This window comes from Serinus canaria, chromosome 19 (assembly GCF_022539315.1).
Source record: "Serinus canaria isolate serCan28SL12 chromosome 19, serCan2020, whole genome shotgun sequence".
Classification (NCBI taxonomy): domain Eukaryota; kingdom Metazoa; phylum Chordata; class Aves; order Passeriformes; family Fringillidae; genus Serinus; species Serinus canaria.
The window spans coordinates 5,146,046-5,166,880 of NC_066332.1; the positions used below are offsets into that span (position 1 = coordinate 5,146,046).

At 43.4% G+C, this 20,835-nt stretch overlaps 2 protein-coding genes across 11 annotated transcripts in view; both read right to left on the minus strand.

Annotated features, from left to right (window-relative positions):
* Nucleotides 1–1,244: 1,244 nt before the first annotated feature.
* KCTD7 (potassium channel tetramerization domain containing 7) lies at nt 1,245–8,920 on the minus strand. 3 transcript variants are annotated; one of them, XM_030232684.2, is made up of 6 exons: nt 8,866–8,919; nt 6,677–6,909; nt 4,515–4,707; nt 3,665–3,834; nt 2,575–2,753; nt 1,245–1,637 (listed from the first exon to the last, which is right to left on the minus strand). In XM_030232684.2, exons 2-6 carry the CDS (start codon nt 6,694–6,696, stop codon nt 1,261–1,263), a joined length of 939 nt encoding a protein of 312 aa, XP_030088544.1. In that variant the 5' UTR covers nt 6,697–6,909; nt 8,866–8,919; the 3' UTR covers nt 1,245–1,260. The 3 variants fall into 3 exon arrangements, with proteins under 3 accessions (XP_030088544.1, XP_018774896.1, XP_018774897.1); XM_018919351.3 differs by lacking the exon at nt 6,677–6,909 and having other exon boundaries at nt 8,866–8,920; XM_018919352.3 differs by lacking the exons at nt 6,677–6,909; nt 8,866–8,919 and adding an exon at nt 8,756–8,848.
* An 828-nt stretch (nt 8,921–9,748) lies between these two features.
* TPST1 (tyrosylprotein sulfotransferase 1) overlaps nt 9,749–20,835 on the minus strand; it is a 29,908-nt gene continuing 18,821 nt past the window's right edge. For 3 of the 8 annotated variants that reach the window (XM_050981826.1, XM_050981827.1, XM_050981828.1), the window contains exons 3-7: nt 20,526–20,724; nt 13,022–13,072; nt 12,108–12,181; nt 11,191–11,238; nt 9,749–10,280 (exon numbers count right to left, since the gene is read on the minus strand). In XM_050981826.1, the coding sequence (XP_050837783.1) occupies nt 12,137–12,181; nt 13,022–13,072; nt 20,526–20,724 (295 nt within the window). In that variant the 3' untranslated portion in view covers nt 9,749–10,280; nt 11,191–11,238; nt 12,108–12,136. Of the gene's footprint in view, nt 10,281–11,190; nt 11,239–11,527; nt 11,558–12,107; nt 12,182–13,021; nt 13,073–20,525; nt 20,725–20,835 lie in introns of all 8 variants that reach the window. The other 5 variants (XM_050981831.1, XM_050981830.1, XM_050981829.1 and 2 more) reach the window with 5 other exon arrangements.

Genomic DNA, 20,835 nt, shown 5'->3' on the forward strand with positions numbered 1-20,835 from the left:
TTCCTCTTACTACTGCTAACAGGAACATACAGACAGGGTTTTCTCATTTACCAAAAGCCTTTGCAAATGACCTGATTCTAAAGAGCTTTTTTTTTTTTGTAGATATTGTAAACATTTAAAATTTCTAAGGCTAAAAACAGGCACAAGTCTTCCATGAACAGTTATTAAAAGCATTAAGGAATATATTCCAGATCTGCTATTCCTTTTGATAACAACAGAATTAATTGAAGTACAACATTATAATTCACAACATAGATTCTTAATTAAAAAAGAAATACAGCTTAACCCTGACAACAATTAATAATATATAAGGAGTACTCTTTTTTTTTTTTAATTATCTAGTACATCTAAATGACATTTCCAGATCTTTGTGCTGGGTGTGACTCAAACTTTATAGAGCTGGAGGAGGAACTAAAACATTTCTAAGAGGGTAAAACTGAAACGTCAGCTTTAGTAGCACCCCAGATTCCCAAAAATGCAGGAAAATTCTGCAATTCCATCCTGAAGCCACGTGCTTGGTGGCACCTTTGAGCAGATGTTCAGCCACTCCCCTCCATCCTGTGCATGAGGTGATTTTGTTTTGTGCCTCGTTAAGGTACCTGAGCCAACAGTCTGATTTCAGGCTGGTTTTTCAAGTTTCCAGAGGTTTTCCCAACCCCTGCCAGCAGGCTGATCCCAAGGAATGTGAGCAGCAAGGCAACTGCCAAGAACATTTGTCCTTTAAGTGCCACCACACTCATCACCAAGCGATCTTGATGTCCTCTAGAAGTCCTTTCATCCCTTGCTGTGCCACCACACTCACCACGAGGTTATCTTGAAAGAACATTTGTCCTTTAGGATCCTTTCACAGGTGACCTTGAAAGAACATTTGTCCTTTAGGAGTCCTTTCACCCTTCTCTGCCACCACACTCACCACAGATGATCTTGAAAGAACATTTGTCCTCTAGAAGTCCTTTCACCCCTCGATGTGCCACCACACTCACCACCAGGTGACTTTGAAAGAACATTTGTCCTTTAGGATCCTTTCACCCCTCAGTCTGCAACCACAAGGCGACGTTGGAAGAACGTTTGTCCTTAAGGAGTCCTCTCACCCCTCAGTGCCACCACAACTCCCCACCATGTTCTCCCAGTGATCTTGGAGGAACATTTGTCCTCTAGAAGTCCAATCACCCCTTGATGTGCCACCACACTCACCACCAGGCGACCTCGAGAGCACATTTGTCCTCGGGGAGTCCCCTGATCCTTTGCTGTGCCCTGGGCTCACCACCAGGTGATCTTGAACTCGTAGATGGGGCGCTTGCAGTAGTAGTGGTTGATGAGGTGCTTGTCGCAGACGCCGATGCACTGGTGGTCCACGGTGATGCCACGGGCCGACAGGTCGGTGACGATGCAGTGCAGGAGGTCGTAGACGTCGGCCACGGCCTCCCAGGGCCCGAAGGACACGTCCACCTCGCAGTGGTGCTCAAAGAGCTTGGCCTCGCTCTCGCTGCGCTCGAAGCGCAGGGAGTTGAAGTGGGGGCACTCATAGGGGGTGATGGGCATCTCCTCCTTGAACACGCACACCTTGAGCTTGGCAAACCTGGCCTTCCTCTGCATGGCTCGCAGCTTGGCGATCTCGATGATCCGCTCCAGGTGGTCTGCAAAAGACACACACTGAGGCTCCCGAGGAAGGGCCCAGGGAAGGAGATCTAAAGCAATCATTCCATGTGAAACCTGTCACTGCAGCTGCTCTCAGCATCAGATTAGCAGCATGTGGCAAAATATAGACTAATCAAATCAATCTCATTGTCTGGTCAGCTTGGTGACCTTATTACATAAAATATATATAAATTATTATATAATTACATAATTAATGTATTATATTATATTTTATATATTATATAACCTCATATAAAATAATTATAAATAATAAAATTATATATTATATTATACATATTATATATAATAATAAAATCAATCTCTGTTATCTGGAGATAACGGGTAAGCTTGGGGCCTTAGTATATAAAATATATATATAAATTAATATACTATAGAATTTATATATATTATATAAAATATAGGATAATCAAATCAATCTCCATTATCTGGTGAGCTTGGCGGCCTTATAATTCATAATTATATGAATTAATATATTATAATAAACTCCATAATTAATATATTATAGTTTTATATAATTATATAAAATAAAACTACACATAAAATTATAAATATAAATATAATAATCAAATCAATCTTGATTATATGGTGAGCTTGGTGGCCTTATTACTTCCCAAGTTATCTGGCCTCACTACAAGGCCAAGTTTATTCACTTGCAAGTCCTGACAGAACAAATGCAGACAAACCCTCTCATTTGATAACAGTACAGATTAATCTTTCTCCCTTATAAGCATGGAAATCCACACCCTGGGATGCAGCAGGATGTGGAGACCTCAAAGATCCAAACAGCATAAAAATACAGAATAAACTTCCCAGCTGCAATGGGATCAGTCTGGGAGCTGAGAGCAGACTGAAAGCACGAGGTTTAACACTGCAATCCCACTAGAAGAAACAGTCAGTGCTACTTGCTTTATTTACCTTTGTAATATGGCATTAGGCCCAGGAAAGCTTGTCTAACTTTTTCTCCTTTAAGAGGCTGGATATCCTCTAGATTGTCTAGCAAGGGTCCTATGGAATAATACTGAGCTTCCTTGTACACTGACCTCACTCGCTCTCGGGGGGGCAGCTCACCAGATCGTAGGAAGTTTAGTATGTCTCTAAAAAAAAGGGTAAAAATATCATTAACAAACACATTTCTGCCAAAACTGCTGCAGATGGGAAAGGACAGGAAAGGCTGGATATTCACTGTTTGCTCTATTGAGACAGTAACTGAAACAAATGAGCCATATTCCCAACATTTGTTTGTAAAACCGTTTGCCACGTTCAGGTTTCCAAGCCATTATTTCACATTTTGCCTCGGCTGATGTCAAAACTCATTTGAAAAAATATCAGTGGATTTTAAACCAAACATTCATTGTGGAGGAAACCATTTATAACACAAAAGAGGCCAGAGTGTTTCATGGGAAAGAAATTGTGGTCACTGCATTTCAAATTTAGGCCTGGGACAAAATAAACTTCTGCATTTTCCCAGAGAATCATTTTCATGAACATTTTATTCCACACAGATCCAGCTGAATGGATGGGACATCTGCAAAGGAGGTTTCTCATCACGGATCAGGGCCATTTATAGAACAATAATCAGAATTTTGAAAAAAGAGACAGAGCGTTTTCTCGTAGTTCTGAAACACTGTTCAGCAACAGGATCTCTTTTGACAGAGAAAGAAATCACTTTATAAGTATTAACCAATAAAACCCTTATCAAATAAACAAAAAAAGAAAAATTAAGGTATGGATACTGGGAAATGGACATTTAGGACAGCGTATGGAGAAACACTTGGGGGGCTGACCCCTGGCTAATCACTCCCTGTCCGGGACCGAAAGTTCTGGATGGAGGGGATGGGATGCTGAGTGATTGACAGAGAGCCAGGGTGGGGATTTGGGGATGATCTCAGCAAAGGAGAGGGATTACACAGGCAAAGGGAGGGGGGTACAGTCTGGGGTATAAATAAAATACTGGGATACAAACCCAAAACTGTTCCAAAGTGTAGAAGCACAGTGCAGCACATACCCGAAGTAGGTGCCGTCCCTGTCGATGAAGTACCGGCCCTCGGCGTCCGTGGGGATGTAGTGCCTGCCACTGAACATGGCTGCCAGCATGGTGTCCTCGTACCTGCGCAGCGTGGACAGTCTGGTGGTGAAGAACATCCCCCCCACATTCAGTGGGACAACTTCTGGGAACTGCAAAAGCAACCAAGACATCAGAAAGGAGCTGCCAGTCCTCTGCAGGTGACAGCGCAGCTTCAGAAAGGGACTTGCAGTTTGCCACTGGGACAAATGTGTGGTTCCTGCCACACTGCCACAGATCAGGGAGCTCTGAGGGGTGAAAATGTGGATGCTTTGGCTGCTGGGAGGAATTAGGGAGTGGTTTAATTGTAGCTGGGAATCTGAAACAGCAGGAATCACTCAGCTGGAGTGGCAAACATTTGAGATATTAATGCCTCCTCTCCTGGCTCTTTTGGGGAAAGGAAAGAGCAAAATAAAACTCCTTCCCCAGCCTTACACAGAGAGAAAAAAAAAGGGAAGCAATCTCAGGTCAACCTTGGGATTTGCACTCTGCTGGTTCCTTTACACAACCAGACTATACTATACACTGGGAAAAAAAAAAAAAATTGTTTACATCAGGCCTAAAAGCTTATTATCACACCCCAGGCTGCCTTAAGTACCAGAGTAAACACTGAATTGCATGTCTCAAGTCCAAACCTGGATGGAACTTGTAAGTAAAGCTGCCAAGCTACTCAAATACATTCAAGAGACTGAGTTTTATTCAAACGTGTTAAGCCCCACAAGGAAATCCTGAATTCCTCAGCACCTGAGCAGTCTGTGCTGCCGCGATCACCCCGTCTCAGGTGAGCTCTTACCTGCTGGGGCAGCAGAGGTAGCGCTTGTGCTGCCTGGGTGGCGGTGGGAGTGGCCGGCTCTTGGAAATCATCCTCTGCATCCGAGCTCGACATGGCATCATCCGGGGTGGCACTCACTTTGTTCTGCCCCGTGACTACCACCATCCCTCTGGCTCTGGGGAGCAGCTCTGCTGGGTAGGAGGCCGTGGCAGTGCTGAAGGGAGACCCAAATTAATCACCCGAATTACCCCAATGGCCGGCGCGCTCCCCGCAGCGGCCGCGTCACCCCGAGCGCTCCCCGCAGCAGCAGCGTTATTCCCGGGAGAAGGAGGAGCAGGGATGCCAGGCACCCCCGGAGAGGCTGCGGGCAGGAATGCCGCTGGCACAGCTGCTCCGAGGCCCTCCAGCCGCCGAGCCGCTGGCAGGGGCTGGAAGAGCTCGGCATCCATTGGCTGCACGGTGCAGGGAGCGATTGGCTCCGGCGCGGCTTTGCAGGAAAATGTCATTTGCTGGGAGAATTTGGGTGGCCGCTGTCCCAGCCTGTCCCTCGCCAGGGGCGGGATGCAGGAACACGGCCCTGCCAGGGGCGGGATGCAGGGACGCGTCCCTGCCACATTGGCGACACCCGGCTCCGTCTGTCACCTTCAGCCGCTCGCCGGCAGCGGGGACGGGCACGGGGAGGGCTCGGCCGGGCTCTGGAATTCCCGGGAAATGGGAAAACCGGGATTTCTCCGCAGCCGAGGAAAGCGGGCGTTTCCCTGTTCGCTACAGCACAGCACAGCAGGGACGCGCACGAGACACGAATATTGAACTCTCCTTAGCACTCTGCTAATTATCAACTGAATTTAACACCTCCAAGGCTTCTCAGTCCATCCTCAGCGGGACCATGGGATGCACTGACAGACTGCACGGTAAAAATAATGATTGAAAGAGAAGCCCGCTGCTCTCCTTAGAACGCGTTATGTAAAATCCCCGTTCCCAGGGTGTCTCCAGCAGCATCGCAACTCCCTAACAAAGACATTTCACCACCAGAGGCTTTATCCACCTCCAAACCTTCTCTCAAATCACTATAAAATAATAGAAAGAGGATTATTTGCACGAGCACATCTGGCATATGTATTTATTAACTCAAGGATGCTTCCCCTCAAAATCAGCAAGAAAAAATGACATAAAATTTCAAAAATCTGCCTTAATAGTGGTGCTAAGTCATTGTGCACACTGTTAGATCTCAGCTCTTAAAGGAAATATTGAGTTCAGAGTGAACCCAGACAGGGCTGGGATGCTCCTGAGCAAAACAGGAGACCTGATCTGACCAAAATCTCCACATTCTGTGGGAGTGTCCACAGCCTTCTTTCCCCAAAATCTGGAGATGAATTGTAGTTCCTGTTTAACACCCTAATAAACACAGATAAGTAGCTAATGTGAAGTTCCAAACATCATTAATAGTGTTGGCTCAGCTCAGAGAGGGATTGAATTTCTCTTCTCTACAGATTTTTCCACCCCAGTCTAATGCACAGGCAGATAAATAGGGATGGAAGAGTATCTGAAGGGCCACACCCTATTAACAATTTTAATATTTGTCCTAAAACAAATTTTATTCTGACATCATCAGTTATCCAAACAACTCAACTATGCCTCACAGATAAAGAAAAGACGCAATATAAATAAATGAAAGATTCTTTTGCTAGGGATTCCTTTAAGGAGGTAAACCAATTATCAGCCAGAAAAAGCTTGCAGATCAGCATTTATAAGATGCACGGTCAAAAACTGAGTGAGCCTGTGTTTACTGTGAAAGTATTATTTGTAAAGCTGCCACTTGACACCAGTGCTTTGGCTGCTATTTCTAGTTCTCTTTAGAGTACTCAAAAGAACAAAAGATTGACCAAAAATGTGCTCTTTGTCTGCATTTCTCAAGGATGTCCCATAGATTTCACTAAATGGAGTTTAGTGTGAATAAACAACATTCACTCCATTAACTATGTCAGCATTATTGACCACAGAATGGGTTTTGGGGTAAGTTCATCCATTTGGCATGGCACCAAAAAGAGCCTCTTTCCTAAGAGAGCTAGACCCTGAGAAAAAGAGATTTTCTCCCTCTTTCATAATCTCCTTCAATATGACACCAAGGTTTAAGAAAAAAAGCCATGAGACAGCATCAATTATGTTGTGCTCAGGATACCAACCTTCTGTGCCATTGGAACATCCACACAGAACAAGCTCTCAATAATGAGGCTTAGGCCATCATGAGAGCAGGATTTTGAGAACAAGGAGTGGCAATAAAAAGATCAATGACTGACAAGTTGAACCTGTTTTTTGTCGTTCATTAAAAGGTGAGTGAAGTCTCTCTCTGGGTTGGCTTCACCTGTTCACCCAGGGAGCAGTGAAACAGAGCTGTGCTGACAGGAGCAGAGTCCTCCTGAAAGAAAGCCACAAGTTAATCTCTGCGTTTCATGAAGAAAGCACACCCATCTGAATCCCAGAATAATTTGGGTTGAACTGGACCTTAAGGATCATCCAGTTCCACCCCCTGCCATGTCCACAGACCAGGTTGCTCCAAGCCCCATCCAAACCTGGGCTGATCCTTTTCTTTGCACTCAAAGCACCTGCAATAATTATTTTTAACTATGTGTAGAAATATTCCTTTGTTAAATCTCTCATTAAATTTACAGAATTTATTTATTTAAACTAAGCAATTTTCTCCATTTCACTTTCAAATACATCTAGGTCTAGATCAACAGAAAACATCACCAATAAATAAAATTATCATTAAATTAAATATCACATCAGCAGCATCCAACTCTAATAGAAATGCCTCCTTCCAGTCTTTCCACCTGCATTTAAAAGCAGGGATTGCTTCCTGGAGCTTTGTTGGGGACAGCTCAGATATTGTCACACACAGAGCTCAGTAAATGACCTGGCCCTGCCAGTTTGCCTTCATTCCCCAGAGAATGACAGCAACCCCTGAGCTGGGCTTGATGCTGAGATTTAAAAAAGCTTTTCAAGGCTCTGCTGCTCTCTCAACTTCTCCATATTGGTTTAAACAACTTTTTATTAAATACTTTCTGAGGTATATTCTTAAATACCTTCTGCATCAGTGTTGGCAAAGTTACAAACCCAATAAAGTTACATATCAACAAAAAATGACATAATGGTTATACAGTCAAAGGCTTCTCTGTCAAGGTTCTGATGAACATCACAGGAGTCCCACACAAACTCCTGTTCAAAAGTAACTCTTTGGGATGTGCTTTTTCAGGGAGCTACCAACTGGATTGTTAGAAGGCTCCCCCCTTTTAAAGAGAGACTGGGGTAGAATGAGACCTATTTAGCAGTGTCTGCATCACCAACTTTAAGAGACAGAGATGATTGTAAGGTTTGTAAGGTTTGAACACACAGGGAAAAGACACAACATCCAGTAAATTCTAATGAATCTGTCAGAGCAGCAAAGAAACATCCTGGAAGAGGGGCAATAAACTGTGTTATACACTGGCCTGGAGAATCCTGGACTGTAAAATCCCAGCATCTCTAGTCACAAACACCACCACAGAGTATGATGAAAGGGCAGTGTAACTCAACTTTTGCAGCTGAGAGGAAAGACAGGGTGTGTGGATGGGCAGAATGGGAGTGTCCATCCCAATGACCCTGCAGGACAGCAGGGACACCTGGCCGGGGGCTGGAGTCACCATGGCTGAAGGACACCAGGGCTGCACCCACCAGTGCTGGCACTGTCCCTCACGGAATCTCGCAGCTCTAAGGACAGCGGGGCTGGTGCTGTCCCTCACGGAATCCCATGGCTCTCGGGACAGCGGGGCTGGCACTGTCCCTCAGGGAATCCCGCAGCTCTCAGGACAGCAGGGCTGGCACTGTCCCTCACGGAATCCCACGGCTCCCTGGCACTGTCCCTCACGGAATCCCGCAGCTCTCAGGACAGCAGGGCTGGCACTGTCCCTCACGGAATCCCACGGCTCCCTGGCACTGTCCCTCACGGAATCCCGCAGCTCTCAGCTCGGAGCCGTCTGACAGCTGCGAGGAGCACACGCATCACCACCACAGCGCCTGGATGGGGCAGCACAAACCAGGCGGCGGGCACGCCAACAGTCAGGGAAATAACCAATAATTCATTCATAACTAATTAAAAATGAACTCTCACATTGCCAGGCTGACACAGCCTGGCCGGCACCACCGCTCGCGAGGGGGTGCTCCGGCCGCCGTCCCTCCGCTCCCCTCACCCCTCCGGCCCCGCGGCCTCCCCGCCGCTCCCTCACCTGCCGCGGGTCGGTACCGGAGCCCCGGCCGCGGGGAAAGCCCTGCAGGGGATGGAGGGGATGAGGGAGGGCTGAGGGGAGCGGGGCCGGCTGTCCCCGCCCGCGCTCACCTGCTGCCCGCCCGCGGCCGCGGCTGCAGCTCCGCTCCGGCCCGGGGGGAGCGGCCGCGCCCCCGCGTCACGTACGGGCCCATCCGGGTCCCGGCGGGAGGAGCCGCCCCGGCGGCACCGGCGGCGGCACCGGGGCGATCCCGAGCCCTCAGCGCCGCGCGGCTCCCGGGAAGCGCCCGGCGGGAAGGAGCGGGGCTCAGAGCGGCCTCGGGAGCAGCAGCGGGGCCGCGCTGCCCTCAGCCGGCAGCAGGGGAGGCCCCGGGAGCGCGGGTGGGAAGGATCTGCCTTCCTCACGGCACGGCGGTTCATCATCGCCACACGGAGAGACCGAGGGAACGCTCAACTCCGTCAGATCCACAGGGCGAGGAAATACAAACGTTTTGGCACGAACTCCTCTCCAAACCAGTGGGGAAGGTTGAAACCGCCTTCACCGCCTTGAACCAGCGAGGGGAGCAGAAATTGAGCCACAACGACCATCCCAAAAATAACTTAGGAAAGAATAATGTTCCACATTGTATCCTAAAGATCGAAACTTCAGGGTACAACTCACAGCAGTGCTTTCCCCCCCGCAGAGCATCTCTAAAGAAAATTGCTTTTAAGGAACAAATTCAAGAAGCTAAAATTACCTGCTTCTGCCTGCAGTAAACAAATCTCAAGTTATACCTCTCAGTGGGACACTCCAATTTACTATTTCTCCATCACCCAGCTATTAAAAGCAAACAAAAAGCATTCAACTGCAAACCTAAAAATAAGATCCAAATCCAGGACATGAGATCATATCTTCCCTCACATCAATATCTTGAATTATAACACATCAATATCTTGAATTATTTAAATCTTAAGTTGGAAGCAAGACCATTATTAAGAAATAAATAAACAAAAATCACATTTAAAGCATTTATTTTGAAAAATAAAATACAAAAGATCATTGAATTGTAATTGTACATGTAATTTATCAACTTTTTTTTCTTTTTAAATAAAAGATATTTAACATTTTTCACATATGAATAAAACAAACAACTTTTCCACCAAGAATCTTTCAGGACAAGCACAGACCACTCTTGAAAGCTTTGTACATTTAAAACCAAACCGCTACAGGAAACAAAAAAATTTGAAGAGAAGCCCTCTAATTAAAACAGAGGAGCAATTTCAGAGACAGTCATTGCTTTTGCATTTTTCAAAACCTTAAAAAAAATAGTTGTGCGAATGTAATGCAGTTCTACATTAACATCAGTGATTTTTTTTGTTGTTTTTTAACAGGTTTACATGCGCTCACAACAGCAAAATTTGGAACAAAAACAGATGAAAGAAAGAGGAGAACATTCTGAAGAGAGCAGGCCATGAGCAGCACACCTCTGATGCCAGGGGGACAGGCCTGAAGGATCATTCCCATGGAAAAGGCAGCAGCTGATCTTCTAAGGAAAAAGAAATAAAGTTATGTTGGAGTTTTCCTGGTAATATTCTGGAACTACAAACAATGCAGAATTAAGGGTAGCCACTGCTGTCTCAGCAGGTGGAAATCACTGCCAGGACAAATCCCACTGTAGGGAGTGGGGCTGCTTTTGTCCCTCCTTTATCATTAGAGACTGCTCACAGCATGGTGCAAAAAAAATATATATATGTATTGATTTTCCACTGACATCCCAACCCCTCGTGACCCAGCGGGAGGTTATGCTGGGAAGTTCCCAGTTTGGTTTCTTCAGACAGAAATATTGCAGGTTGAAACCCATTTTTCAGAGCTAAGTGGCAAAATGAGCTTGATGCTTTCATTATTTCAAATGGACTGTGTGAACAGATGATGGTTCCTCTATTGATTTCACAGTGAAGGTCTGTAATTCATCTCTGGGAGGATTTTAGAGCCATTATTCCTACACAGAGCAGTGCTTTTGGCTATATTTAGGGTGTTTATATTTATGGCCACGTAAGGATCTATTTTGGGGATATTTGTAGGGCACACTGCTTTGGGCTATTTTTAAACTGCATTTAAATTTTGCCATCTTTTGTTGTTAGGCCAGAACATCTGACAGCAGAAAAATCCTGGATTAACACAGGAAATCTTGCATCACTCATTCCTTAACTGGTCTGGAATTTACTCAGCTCCCAGCAAAACTTTGTCACTGTTTATTCAGTGACTAAAATGCAGCTTTTTGAAAATGCAGGCTATGAGATGTTAAATCAAATATCACAAACCAGCTCATCTTCAGCAGCTTCCTTTAAAAAAACATATCTTCGTATTTATCTTACCCATGGAGTTACAGAAGTTAAACAAAAATAATCTCAAATTAAGAACAACAAATAAGCAGAACTGCAACACTCTTTTATTACCTTCTGTGCAAGAAATGTCCACTTTATCTTCTATTCCATAGGTTCAGTCTGTCAAAAAAAGAATTAAAATTAAATTAGCTACTTTACATTAGAGGACAAAAATATCAGCAGCAATGTCTGTTCTCCAAACCTTTGAGCTGTTTGGTTACATTGTGTTAATACTAAAGGAGAACACTATCAGCATCAGTTTGATCAGGTTTTTATGGTTTAAGGAATATTCTTTTACTCTTCCATAGTGTTTATTTTTGTCTTTTGGATGGTCTGTCTTTGCTATGGATAAATCTGCTCAGATTTTGGTAAATACTGTATTTAAACCAAGCCAATTGTATAAATTTACCTCCTGGAGTTTAGCAGGAACCTCCCTATCCTGTGGGGTGCAGAAGGAATTTATCAGTCAGAGTGGCCCAGGTTCTTTTGGGTAGCCCAGGATAGTTGAAAACCACAAACACCATAATTTAACCGGTATGTATGCAAACAAGGACTCAAAGAATTTAACCCAGGATTTATTAAACATCAAGGAATTTTTTTGCTAGCACACCATCTGTACATGATGTGCTCAATTCTGAAGGATCTCCCCGCATTTCCCATAAATCCCCTCCTGGTAAGGCACACCCCATTCCTGCAGCTTTCTGGTGGCTAATCCTGCAATCCCACCAGCAACCCCACGTGGAAGTGACCCCAGCAGGCTCCTGAGAATTCAGCAGCACACATGGAGCAGACACTCAGTGACAGGGACAATGCTGGCAGCAACAGGGCTGGGATGGTTCTCCAGAGCTGAGCAAAGCAGGAGCACTGAGTGATCCAAGCAGGCCAAGAGCCAGGGAAAAGCCAAGCCTACGTTAGAGATCACACAAAGGCTGCTCAGAAAGGTTTGGTGGCCACAGCAGGGTTATTTTCTGAAAACATGAAACACACACTCCAGCTATGCCACTTTACTGCTCCACGTTCATTTTATCTTGCCACGAGACTTCCTTTCTACTGTCTTCTTTGGCTGGAACAAAAGAAATCAGTTTTCCTTTTTAATCAAACCATTTTTATTTGAACAAATGGAGAAGTTAAAATGCTTTGTCTGTGGTAGATTCCTGGGTATTTTTAACCTGTTCCATTCCTGGAAGTGTTCAAGGCCAGGTTGGACAGGGCTTGGAGCAACCTGGGACAGTGGAAAGTGTCCTTGCCCATGGCAGACGGTGGGAAAAATATTATTTTTAAAGTCTCTTCAAGCCAAACCATTCTGGGATTTTACAAATCTGTGATATCCACAAGATCCTACAGTTTGAGAGCTTCACAATAAGGGTTTTTTTTTTTTTGTAGGTCCTTTAGGGAGCTGATGACAAAGAACAGCATTTGGGGGGTACCAAATTGTGAATTTTCAGTAGAACCTGAAGTTCCATAGCACACCTGACTATTAAATCAGCACCATCCCTATCCATGGCTGGGTTTGTTGACTTTGATAACATCTCTATTTAGTAATAAAATCTCTCAGTACTTATAACTCTGCCCTCCGGACTTGCTTTAAACCAAGGTAAGAAAATATAAAGCTCCTCTACAAGTAATAAACTTTGCAGTTTGATCCACAAAAGACATTCAATTTTTAATTCCATTTTACAGCAATATTCAGGCAGCTCAGGGTGACAAACACCACTCTTCACTCTGGAGTTACACACGGATTCAGGAGAGCTTGGGGATGCTGAGTTCAAGATTCCACCTCATGGAAAAGCAGCAAATCTCACCATCAATCAGAAAACCAAGCTCATGAAGAAGTGGTTTATAAAGGCAGTTTGATATCCTTTGCTGCTACACCCACAAAAAGGAAATTAATTCAATACTGTACCTGTGGCACTTCTTTGAGGAAGTCAGGAAGCTGAAATTCACCTTTATAGACCTGGAAAAACAAACAAAAATTTATACTACTCAAAGCCCTCATTCACTATTGTCTGAAATGCTGAAGAGCTTGTTAAGGGAAAGAGAAAAAAAAAAAAAGAAAATAAGGGTTTTTTTTTTGTGTTGTTAGCATCCACTAATGTTAAAACATTAAATATTCTGGCAACATTTTGTCTTCTCTCTAGAGGATAATTTTTAAAAGCTCTTTGCTTCTTAGAATAAACATTCCAAAGGGAAAAAAAAAAAAAGTATTCTGTTCTTTTATTTTTTTTTCCAAAGTAGAAGTATACTTGAAGAGTTTTACCATCCTGTATACTGTAGCATAAAGAGTGATCCTCCCAATGTCATGACTGTGCTTTGTGTAATAATTTTAAAATAAAAATTAAAAAAGGGCACAAACCTATTTGGAAAAATCCCCTAAAGCCAGGAAATGGGAATGGGGCTCCTCCAAACCTCCTCAGGAAAATTCCCTGAAGCCAGGAAATGGGGATGGGGCTCCTCCAAACCTCCTCAGGAAAATTCCCTGAAGCCAGGAAATGGGAACGGGGCTCCTCCAGAGCCTCGCTCTGAGCTGCCCTCCCTGGTTTGTGTCACAGGAAGGAGCTCCAGGAAGTCAGGGGATGTTTATCACAATTTTCTCTGCTCTCCTATGTGCACATGACCAGAACACAAAGCCATGCCCAGCCTGTCAATATTCTGCAGTGGCCTGGCACTGCAGCTGAGCCAGCTCTGAATTTCCTGCCCAGCAGATTCTGTTTCAGGACTGGATTCCCCTCCCAGTCCATCCCTGGGATCCAAAGCACCAGGTTTCACAGAGAGCAGGAATTACTCCCCACACGCTGTGGCACTCTGATATTCCATGGTTTAGACAAAACAGGAACAGCTCTCATCTGTATTCAGCCAGGGGCCACTGGCATTCCCACATGGGACCACTATGAAAAGTCACCCTGGGCAGAAATTCAGTGTGTGGCTATTGAAGCCTTGCTCCACATAAATATTTATAAATCAAGGAGAGGATTTCTCATTTTGTGCTTTTATCCAACTATCAAAATGCAGGTTGTGTCCCAGAGAACAGCAATGGAAGTTACAAAACAACACTGTCACAGCAGAAATGTTACAGAATAACCTCAGCAAGGGTCACAAGAAAAACCAGGATTTTGTGTTAGGTGGTGCTGAAGTTGGAAGGAACAGACAGGAACCTTCACCTTTTCTAAGAATTCTTAAAAACAATTAATCCTGATGGTGACAGCACTTTGTGACTGATTCAGAACCAGAAGGACCAAACCAGAATCCTCCTCCTTTCCTTCTCCTGCAATTCTGACTCAGTCTAATCTTTATTTTGCACATCTCAATTTGTGTCTGCTCTAAAAACTTCACCTCTGCAGGAATAGCATTTCCCCCTAACAAACACTCAACAGCAGATAGCCAAGATCAGCAATATTAAGAAGAATAATGTCATTGAAAAGCAAATGTTTTGAGAGTATTTTTTCTATTCACATAAATAGAAAGATTTCACAGAAAATATATCTATAAATATAATAGATATATAAATATAATGCATATATATTTAAAGAAAATATCAGCATTCACACAGCACAATTTACCAAGGCAAATCCAAGCAGTGGCAGGCACAAGATGAGGTTGAACACAAATTCTGGTTCAGAACTGACATTACCTAAAGGCTGGTTTTGTCAGGAGGAGACTGCATAAAAACTGGTTTAAAGTAGCTCCAAAAACATAAATGGTCCCTTTTGAATCAAAACCCAGGGACCAACAACAATCCAGAAATTCTAACAACAATGACTCCATCTGCAGCCAAAGAAATTAAAGAGGCTTCAGACTCCAAACTCTTCTCTGACCAATTTGTAAGTGTAGAACACATCACTCACAGTGGCATTACAGAGACAGAAGCAGGATGCTGGAATTATTTCCAGTCTAAGCAAGAATTCAGTAAAACTGAGGAGAAATGGGGTTTACCATTTCTAAGGGAATTATTTTGCAAGTCCAAATGGAATTCCAGAAGAGGGGGATCTGAAGCCTGTGTCAGTTTGCTGTTCAGTGTTGGCAGTATTCAAGTTGTTCTATTAAAAAATCAAAACACATTCTCATAGCCAAACTGAATGGATATTATTCTCAAAAAGAGTTCAGAAAACAAGTTTCACATCCAGTTGCCTGAGAAAACCCCTTTAAACACACAGGGAGAACTTCAGAACAGAAGTGTAACCTATAACTCTTTTTTATAGATTAAAGCTTTTTTTTTTTTTACCCACTTTCCTGTCTGCTTTGGAAAGAGTCCCATTATATTTGGTCAGTTCCAGTACACAAAAATAATGGGGTTTTTGTGTAAAAGTCACCCTGCAACCAAGTGTGCTTGGGCTTGGTAAACTTGAAAATATCCAAGCTGTAGAGTAGAAGATGTTTAATTGTAAAAGGAAAAAAAAAAAAAATTAAAGAACACTGTCAAAACCAGAGCTGAGCCCCTTTCTAGAACCACTAGAAAGTGCTCATCTTTCAGATCTTCCTGAACTTTTAAGGCAGCTTTAAAGGTTTACACAATTCTGCACCTCTGCTGGGCCTGCCAAGGAAGGGCCATGCAGATGTAAATGTTTACCCAGGAGGGACAACACAGAGCAGGATCTTACACAGACCCAGCAAAGGCTGCCAAAAGGCAGCTCCCAACCACACCTCAGTTTGCATTTTGGTTGGGAATAACTCTCTTTATGCATTATTAATCCTATTTGTGCAGAGTTAAGGGTTTGGGGTGTTGTTTTTGCTGTAAAAATGAGATAGCAGCACCTCTGGAGACAAACAATGCAGTTGGGAATCCACATGTTGGAAGAAACACCCACTAAAGGGAATATTAAACAAATCCAGAGGACACTGAGTAAGTCTGTGCTGTTCTGGCCACATGGGAGATGGAATCACCCCCGAATTTTTGTTTTAAATATCACAGAAAATGCCCACAAAGCCAAATGTCCTCATGATAGGTGAGTCAGTGAAAATGGACATGCAGGGCCCTGAGCAGCTGGGCATCCAAACACCTCTGACAGCACAATTACCCTCATCCCTTAGAATAAATACACCTTTTACCTTTATCAGAGATTGCTCCTGCCCTTAAAACCTCAAAGAGAAACTCTTGAAATTCTGGTTGCCATGGATGTTTTGACTCTGAACAGGAGATGGTTCCTCACAATGCAAACCAGGCATGAGACAGGAGTGAGTAAACTCTGCTTTTATCTCTAAGTGTTGCCATCAGCTGAACATAAAACACCTTTAGTTGAACATAAACCAGAGCTGGAGAACTGCTTTGGGCTGGCAGTAGAAGAACCCCTGTATTTCACAGAATCACAGAATTCACAGAATCACTGGGCTGGGAGAGACCTTCAAGATCATGGGGTCCAACCCAGCCCCAACACCTCAGCTAAACCCTGGCACCCAGTGCCACATCCAGGCTTTGTTAAACACACCCAGGGATGGGGACTCCACCACCTCCTTGGGCAGAACATTCCAGAACTTCATCGCCCCTTCTGCAAAAAGTTTTTCCTAACATCCAACCTATTTGAACAGCACTGGTGAGAACCACAGCTACTTCTCTGGAATTCTGTAATTCCACCTCTGGATCTCTCCAGGACAGGGAGCACAACTCCAGGAAGAAGTTAAAAGAACTTAACTGGAGTGTGTATTCCAAGCAGACAAATTGATTTAGTGGGAAGGATGTGCCAAAGAAAATCTGATGTAATTCATGACAGATGGAGAGGAAACCACTGTGCCAACCATAACACAACAAAGCAGCTTCTCCTGGGGGGAAGGCAGAGCTCTGCAGCTGGGAGCTGCTCTCTCCTCTTCTGCTGGGCTCTGGAAAACTGAAATTCACTTTTACACCATCTCACAGTACTGCTAAGGACATACCACACACTGTTCCAATGAGGAGTGAAGCACTTTTGTATTTCACCCCATAGACATTGGGCTACCAGCTCACACACAGCTTAGTTATTTGCATTTTCTGCATAATTTGCAGATGAAAACTTCATTTACTTCAAGATGTTGACTTCCTCTCTGTTCAGGATGTAGAACTTGCTCAAACTCGAGGAGGAACAATAAGTAATTATGTATCTATAAGGAAGGAACCCTTGCAGGGATAAATTAACAGCTCAGCAACAGAATTACAGGAAAACCACAACACATTCAGTGAAGGCAAAATCCCCTCCTTGGAGAGGTCCCAGGCAGAGAACAGCACAACCCTGGCCAGAGCTTGCTCTCTCTGCTCTGCATTCCTTAACCGAGACAAGAGAAACTGTCAGAAAAGATAATATTGTCAGGCTGAACAGAAAACAGATCAACAAAAAGTTAATGGCTTTTTAGTGAACACATCAGGAAAATCTGTTGAACTCGTGGCTGGCCCAGGGCAGGTCCTGTCAGAGATGTTTTATTTCCTAGCACAGCACTGGGAGAGCAGCACAAGAAGAGATGAAGCTCCCTTCATGCTCTGTTAGTTCCTCAAACAAAAGCAGAGACGTCAAAATACAAACCCAGGTTGTTTCTTGTTATTTTTGTGCTGTGCTGCAGGAGCACAGAAATCAAACCTCAGCATTTTGGTGTTCTTCACAGGTAAGAGGCAAGTGAAAAATCCCAATTTAGCAGAGGGCACTGCTTCCCTTGCACACCTGCAAGGGGACAGCATTTCTAATTTAAGCACTGTCCTTTAGCTGGAGAAAATCATCATTTTGTCTCCAGACTGAATAAGAAAAAAATTATATTTAAGCTGTATAAATGGAAATCACCAGCAGGGGACAGACAAGGAGAAAAGAGGAATGAAGAACAGCACTAGAGGGTTCAGAAAGCTTAGGAAAATGAATATTTTGCACCACACCAGCCATCTCTTTCCATTTTTGTCCAGTACCAGCCCTTGGTTTAGGAATTTTTACACTGCTGGTTCTCACTTCCATGATTAAGAGCAGCAGCTCTAAATTGCTGAGCATTATTTTCACTGTTAAGTGCAATTTGTGGTCTTTCCCGAGAAGGGACAGATTTTGCTCAGCTTTAGAAGTCTAAACTTTATCTGTTTTCAATGAATACAATTCAAGTTCTGTGTTCACTTTAAAGTCTTGGAGACCACAAATATAAATATAAATATAAGAGAGCTGCTTCCAAATGCAAAACGAGCCAATAAATGGCCACAAACAAGATCCAGATATTCTTACTATGCACTGAAAAGCAATTCTGGAAAGATTTTCTTTGGCCAGCTTCATCCATATTCAAGATATCCAGCACAAAACTCTGTGAAAGGCTATCCCAGGTGAAGAAATTGAAAGAAAGCAAGAGCAACAGAAGTGCTCCAGTGATTTACAAATTCACCAGCTAAGAGTACACAGGAACACACTTAACTTGCCAAGTGCCAGCTCCAAAAGGCTGGAAAAACCCAGTTTTATTTATTTTATCCATTTAAATAAATGCCTTTTTTTTTTCTCCAAGATGCAGCAGCAAGGAATAAATTAGCATAGGTTCCTGGAGGAGAAAGGAAACCCCACAAGAGCTGTCCCTGATGGGCCAAACTCACACAGCAGAGTCTGAAAAAGTTTGAAATCTTTATGTTGCTCCATTTTTAAAGAAATATTCTAAGTTTTGAAAATGAACCACCCTGAACTCTCTTGCTTGCAGCATTCATTCAGAACACCTCCCTCATTTTATCTGTACAAACCACACATGCAAATGGAATTTTGGCAAAGAACAAGACTAGAAAAATCTATAGTGGGTACTATAACAAACAACAAATTTAAAATGCTGTCTGGGGCTGTAAGTAAAGCTATTAAACTAAAATAGCAGCCAAAATATTAATGAGTGTTCCATATGTCTGCAATATTTAGATCAGCTTCAGTTTTTAACAGCTGCTCTTAGCATCAGTAAACAAACAAATTATCCTTCAAAGCAAACTTGGAAAAAGCCTCAGTAAACCCTCAGCCTTTGAAATTAGGTTTTCATTTCTTTTAGGTTGCTGGCTTTGTTTATTACCTGAATTCCTCTCTTGCATTTTGAAATCAAATCCATTTCAAGAAGAGACAGAAATCCAGACAATTTTTACAGCTCGCCCCACACAGGTGGAGGCCTCAGAAAGGTCAGCAGACCGTAAAAACTTCTGTCAATTTTATCAGTGAGACACAACCAGTAAAACTGGCAATTTCTAGTCCTGAACACTTCTTTTAATTGCAGACAACTTCATTTGTTTGTGAGCCTTTTAAACCAGGGAACTTATAAACTGTAACCAAATAGGGTGGGTTACTTTTCCCATGCTGAGCTACCAGCTATTAATTAAAAAAATCAACCTGCCAGCCTTTAATACACTGAGTATTGATTAATGACATTTTTTTCTGAAAAGAAATAATGCAAGAGTGTTTAGGAACTTCACAAAGCCCAATTGCTTTTTCATTCCTATCTACCCCATCAGTATTCCAAGCAGTTCATTCAGGATCAGAAGGCTGGTGGAAGAGAGTCCTTTGAAATTGTTTAATTCAATTTTTTTTCCCTGATTACCCTGCTGCAGCAGAAAAAGTCACCTTCTTTTAATAAACTATGTCCAAAAAGAACAGAAGCAGAGTTATTAATTCTATTTCCAACAATGGTAATGAGTTTTTCAATGGATACCTCCAGGGATAAACAGCTCTAATAGCCCAACTACTCAAATTCCAACAACACTAAATTCAGACTCAAATCCTTAAGTTTGGGTTAATCAGCACCAGACCTTTCTCCATCTTTGGGTTGTTGTACAAAGAACTGGAAATTCAGACATTTTGATCATTGTGGGCTGCTTTCTATGGGTCATTTTTCAAACCCTACTGAGTATTTGGGGTGTAATTTTGGGACAGAGTTTCTGCCAAACCTCATCTATAAAAAGCTGAGCTCGTCCATCAAGTTTGAAATACAGACAAGAAAGCTTTTCCCACTGTTAATTATGACTCAGTCTAATTTTTATTTTGCACATCTTGATTTGTCTCTGCTCTAAAAATTTCACCGCTGCAGGAAGAGCATTTCCCCCTAACAAACACCAACAGCAGACAGCAAGATCAGCAATATTAAGAAGAAAAATGTCATTGAAAAGCAAATGTTTTGAGGGTATTTTATCTTCTATTCACATGAAAATACGAGCATTCACACAGCACAATTTCCCGAGGCAAATCCAAGCAGTGGCAGGCCCAAGATGAGGCTGAACACAAATTTTGGTTCAGAACTGACATTACCAGTTCCCCAACCTTCTGGGCAGCTCTCAGGAGGTTCAGCTCCACACAGCAAGGAGCACAGCTCAAGGCCCCAAAGGATTCTTCCATTTCCCCCCAAAGAAAACACATTGTGAAGTATCAAAAAGTGTCAGAAACAGACTCTAAACCCCCAGACCAAGCACAAGGCTCCTGCTCTGGAGCTCAAACCCATTCAGTCAGTAATCAAACCCACACAAGCCTTACCCTCCTCGTGTTTTCCACCACTTTCTGATCTGGCTTCCCATAATTGGGGGGGTTGGCATAGGGGTCATAGCCCAGTTTGGCCAGCATGGGGGCAATCACCGGCATGTCCTGCAGGACATCAGCTGGGATCTTCCCCACCCACTTGGACAGGGCTTCCACATTCACTGGCTTGATCACTTGGTCAGTGGATCTTTCAACCCTGGGGAAGGAAAAGAAAATTATATTTTCCATTATTAAAGATTTAATTTTCATTTTCCATTATATTCTTTCAATTATTCTACTTCCAGCCAATTATTTTTCAATAGCATCA

Bases quoted from the DNA above. Each gene is read 5' to 3' on its own strand.
- KCTD7 (XM_030232684.2), bottom strand. From the start codon at position 6,696: ATGTTCCAATGGCACAGAAG. The intron at 3,835-4,514 runs GTAAGAGCTCAC...TTGCTTTTGCAG, and splicing joins TACCTCTGCTGCCCCAGCAG to TTCCCAGAAGTTGTCCCACT. The intron at 1,638-2,574 runs GTAAATAAAGCA...TGTCTTTTGCAG, and splicing joins CCTAATGCCATATTACAAAG to ACCACCTGGAGCGGATCATC.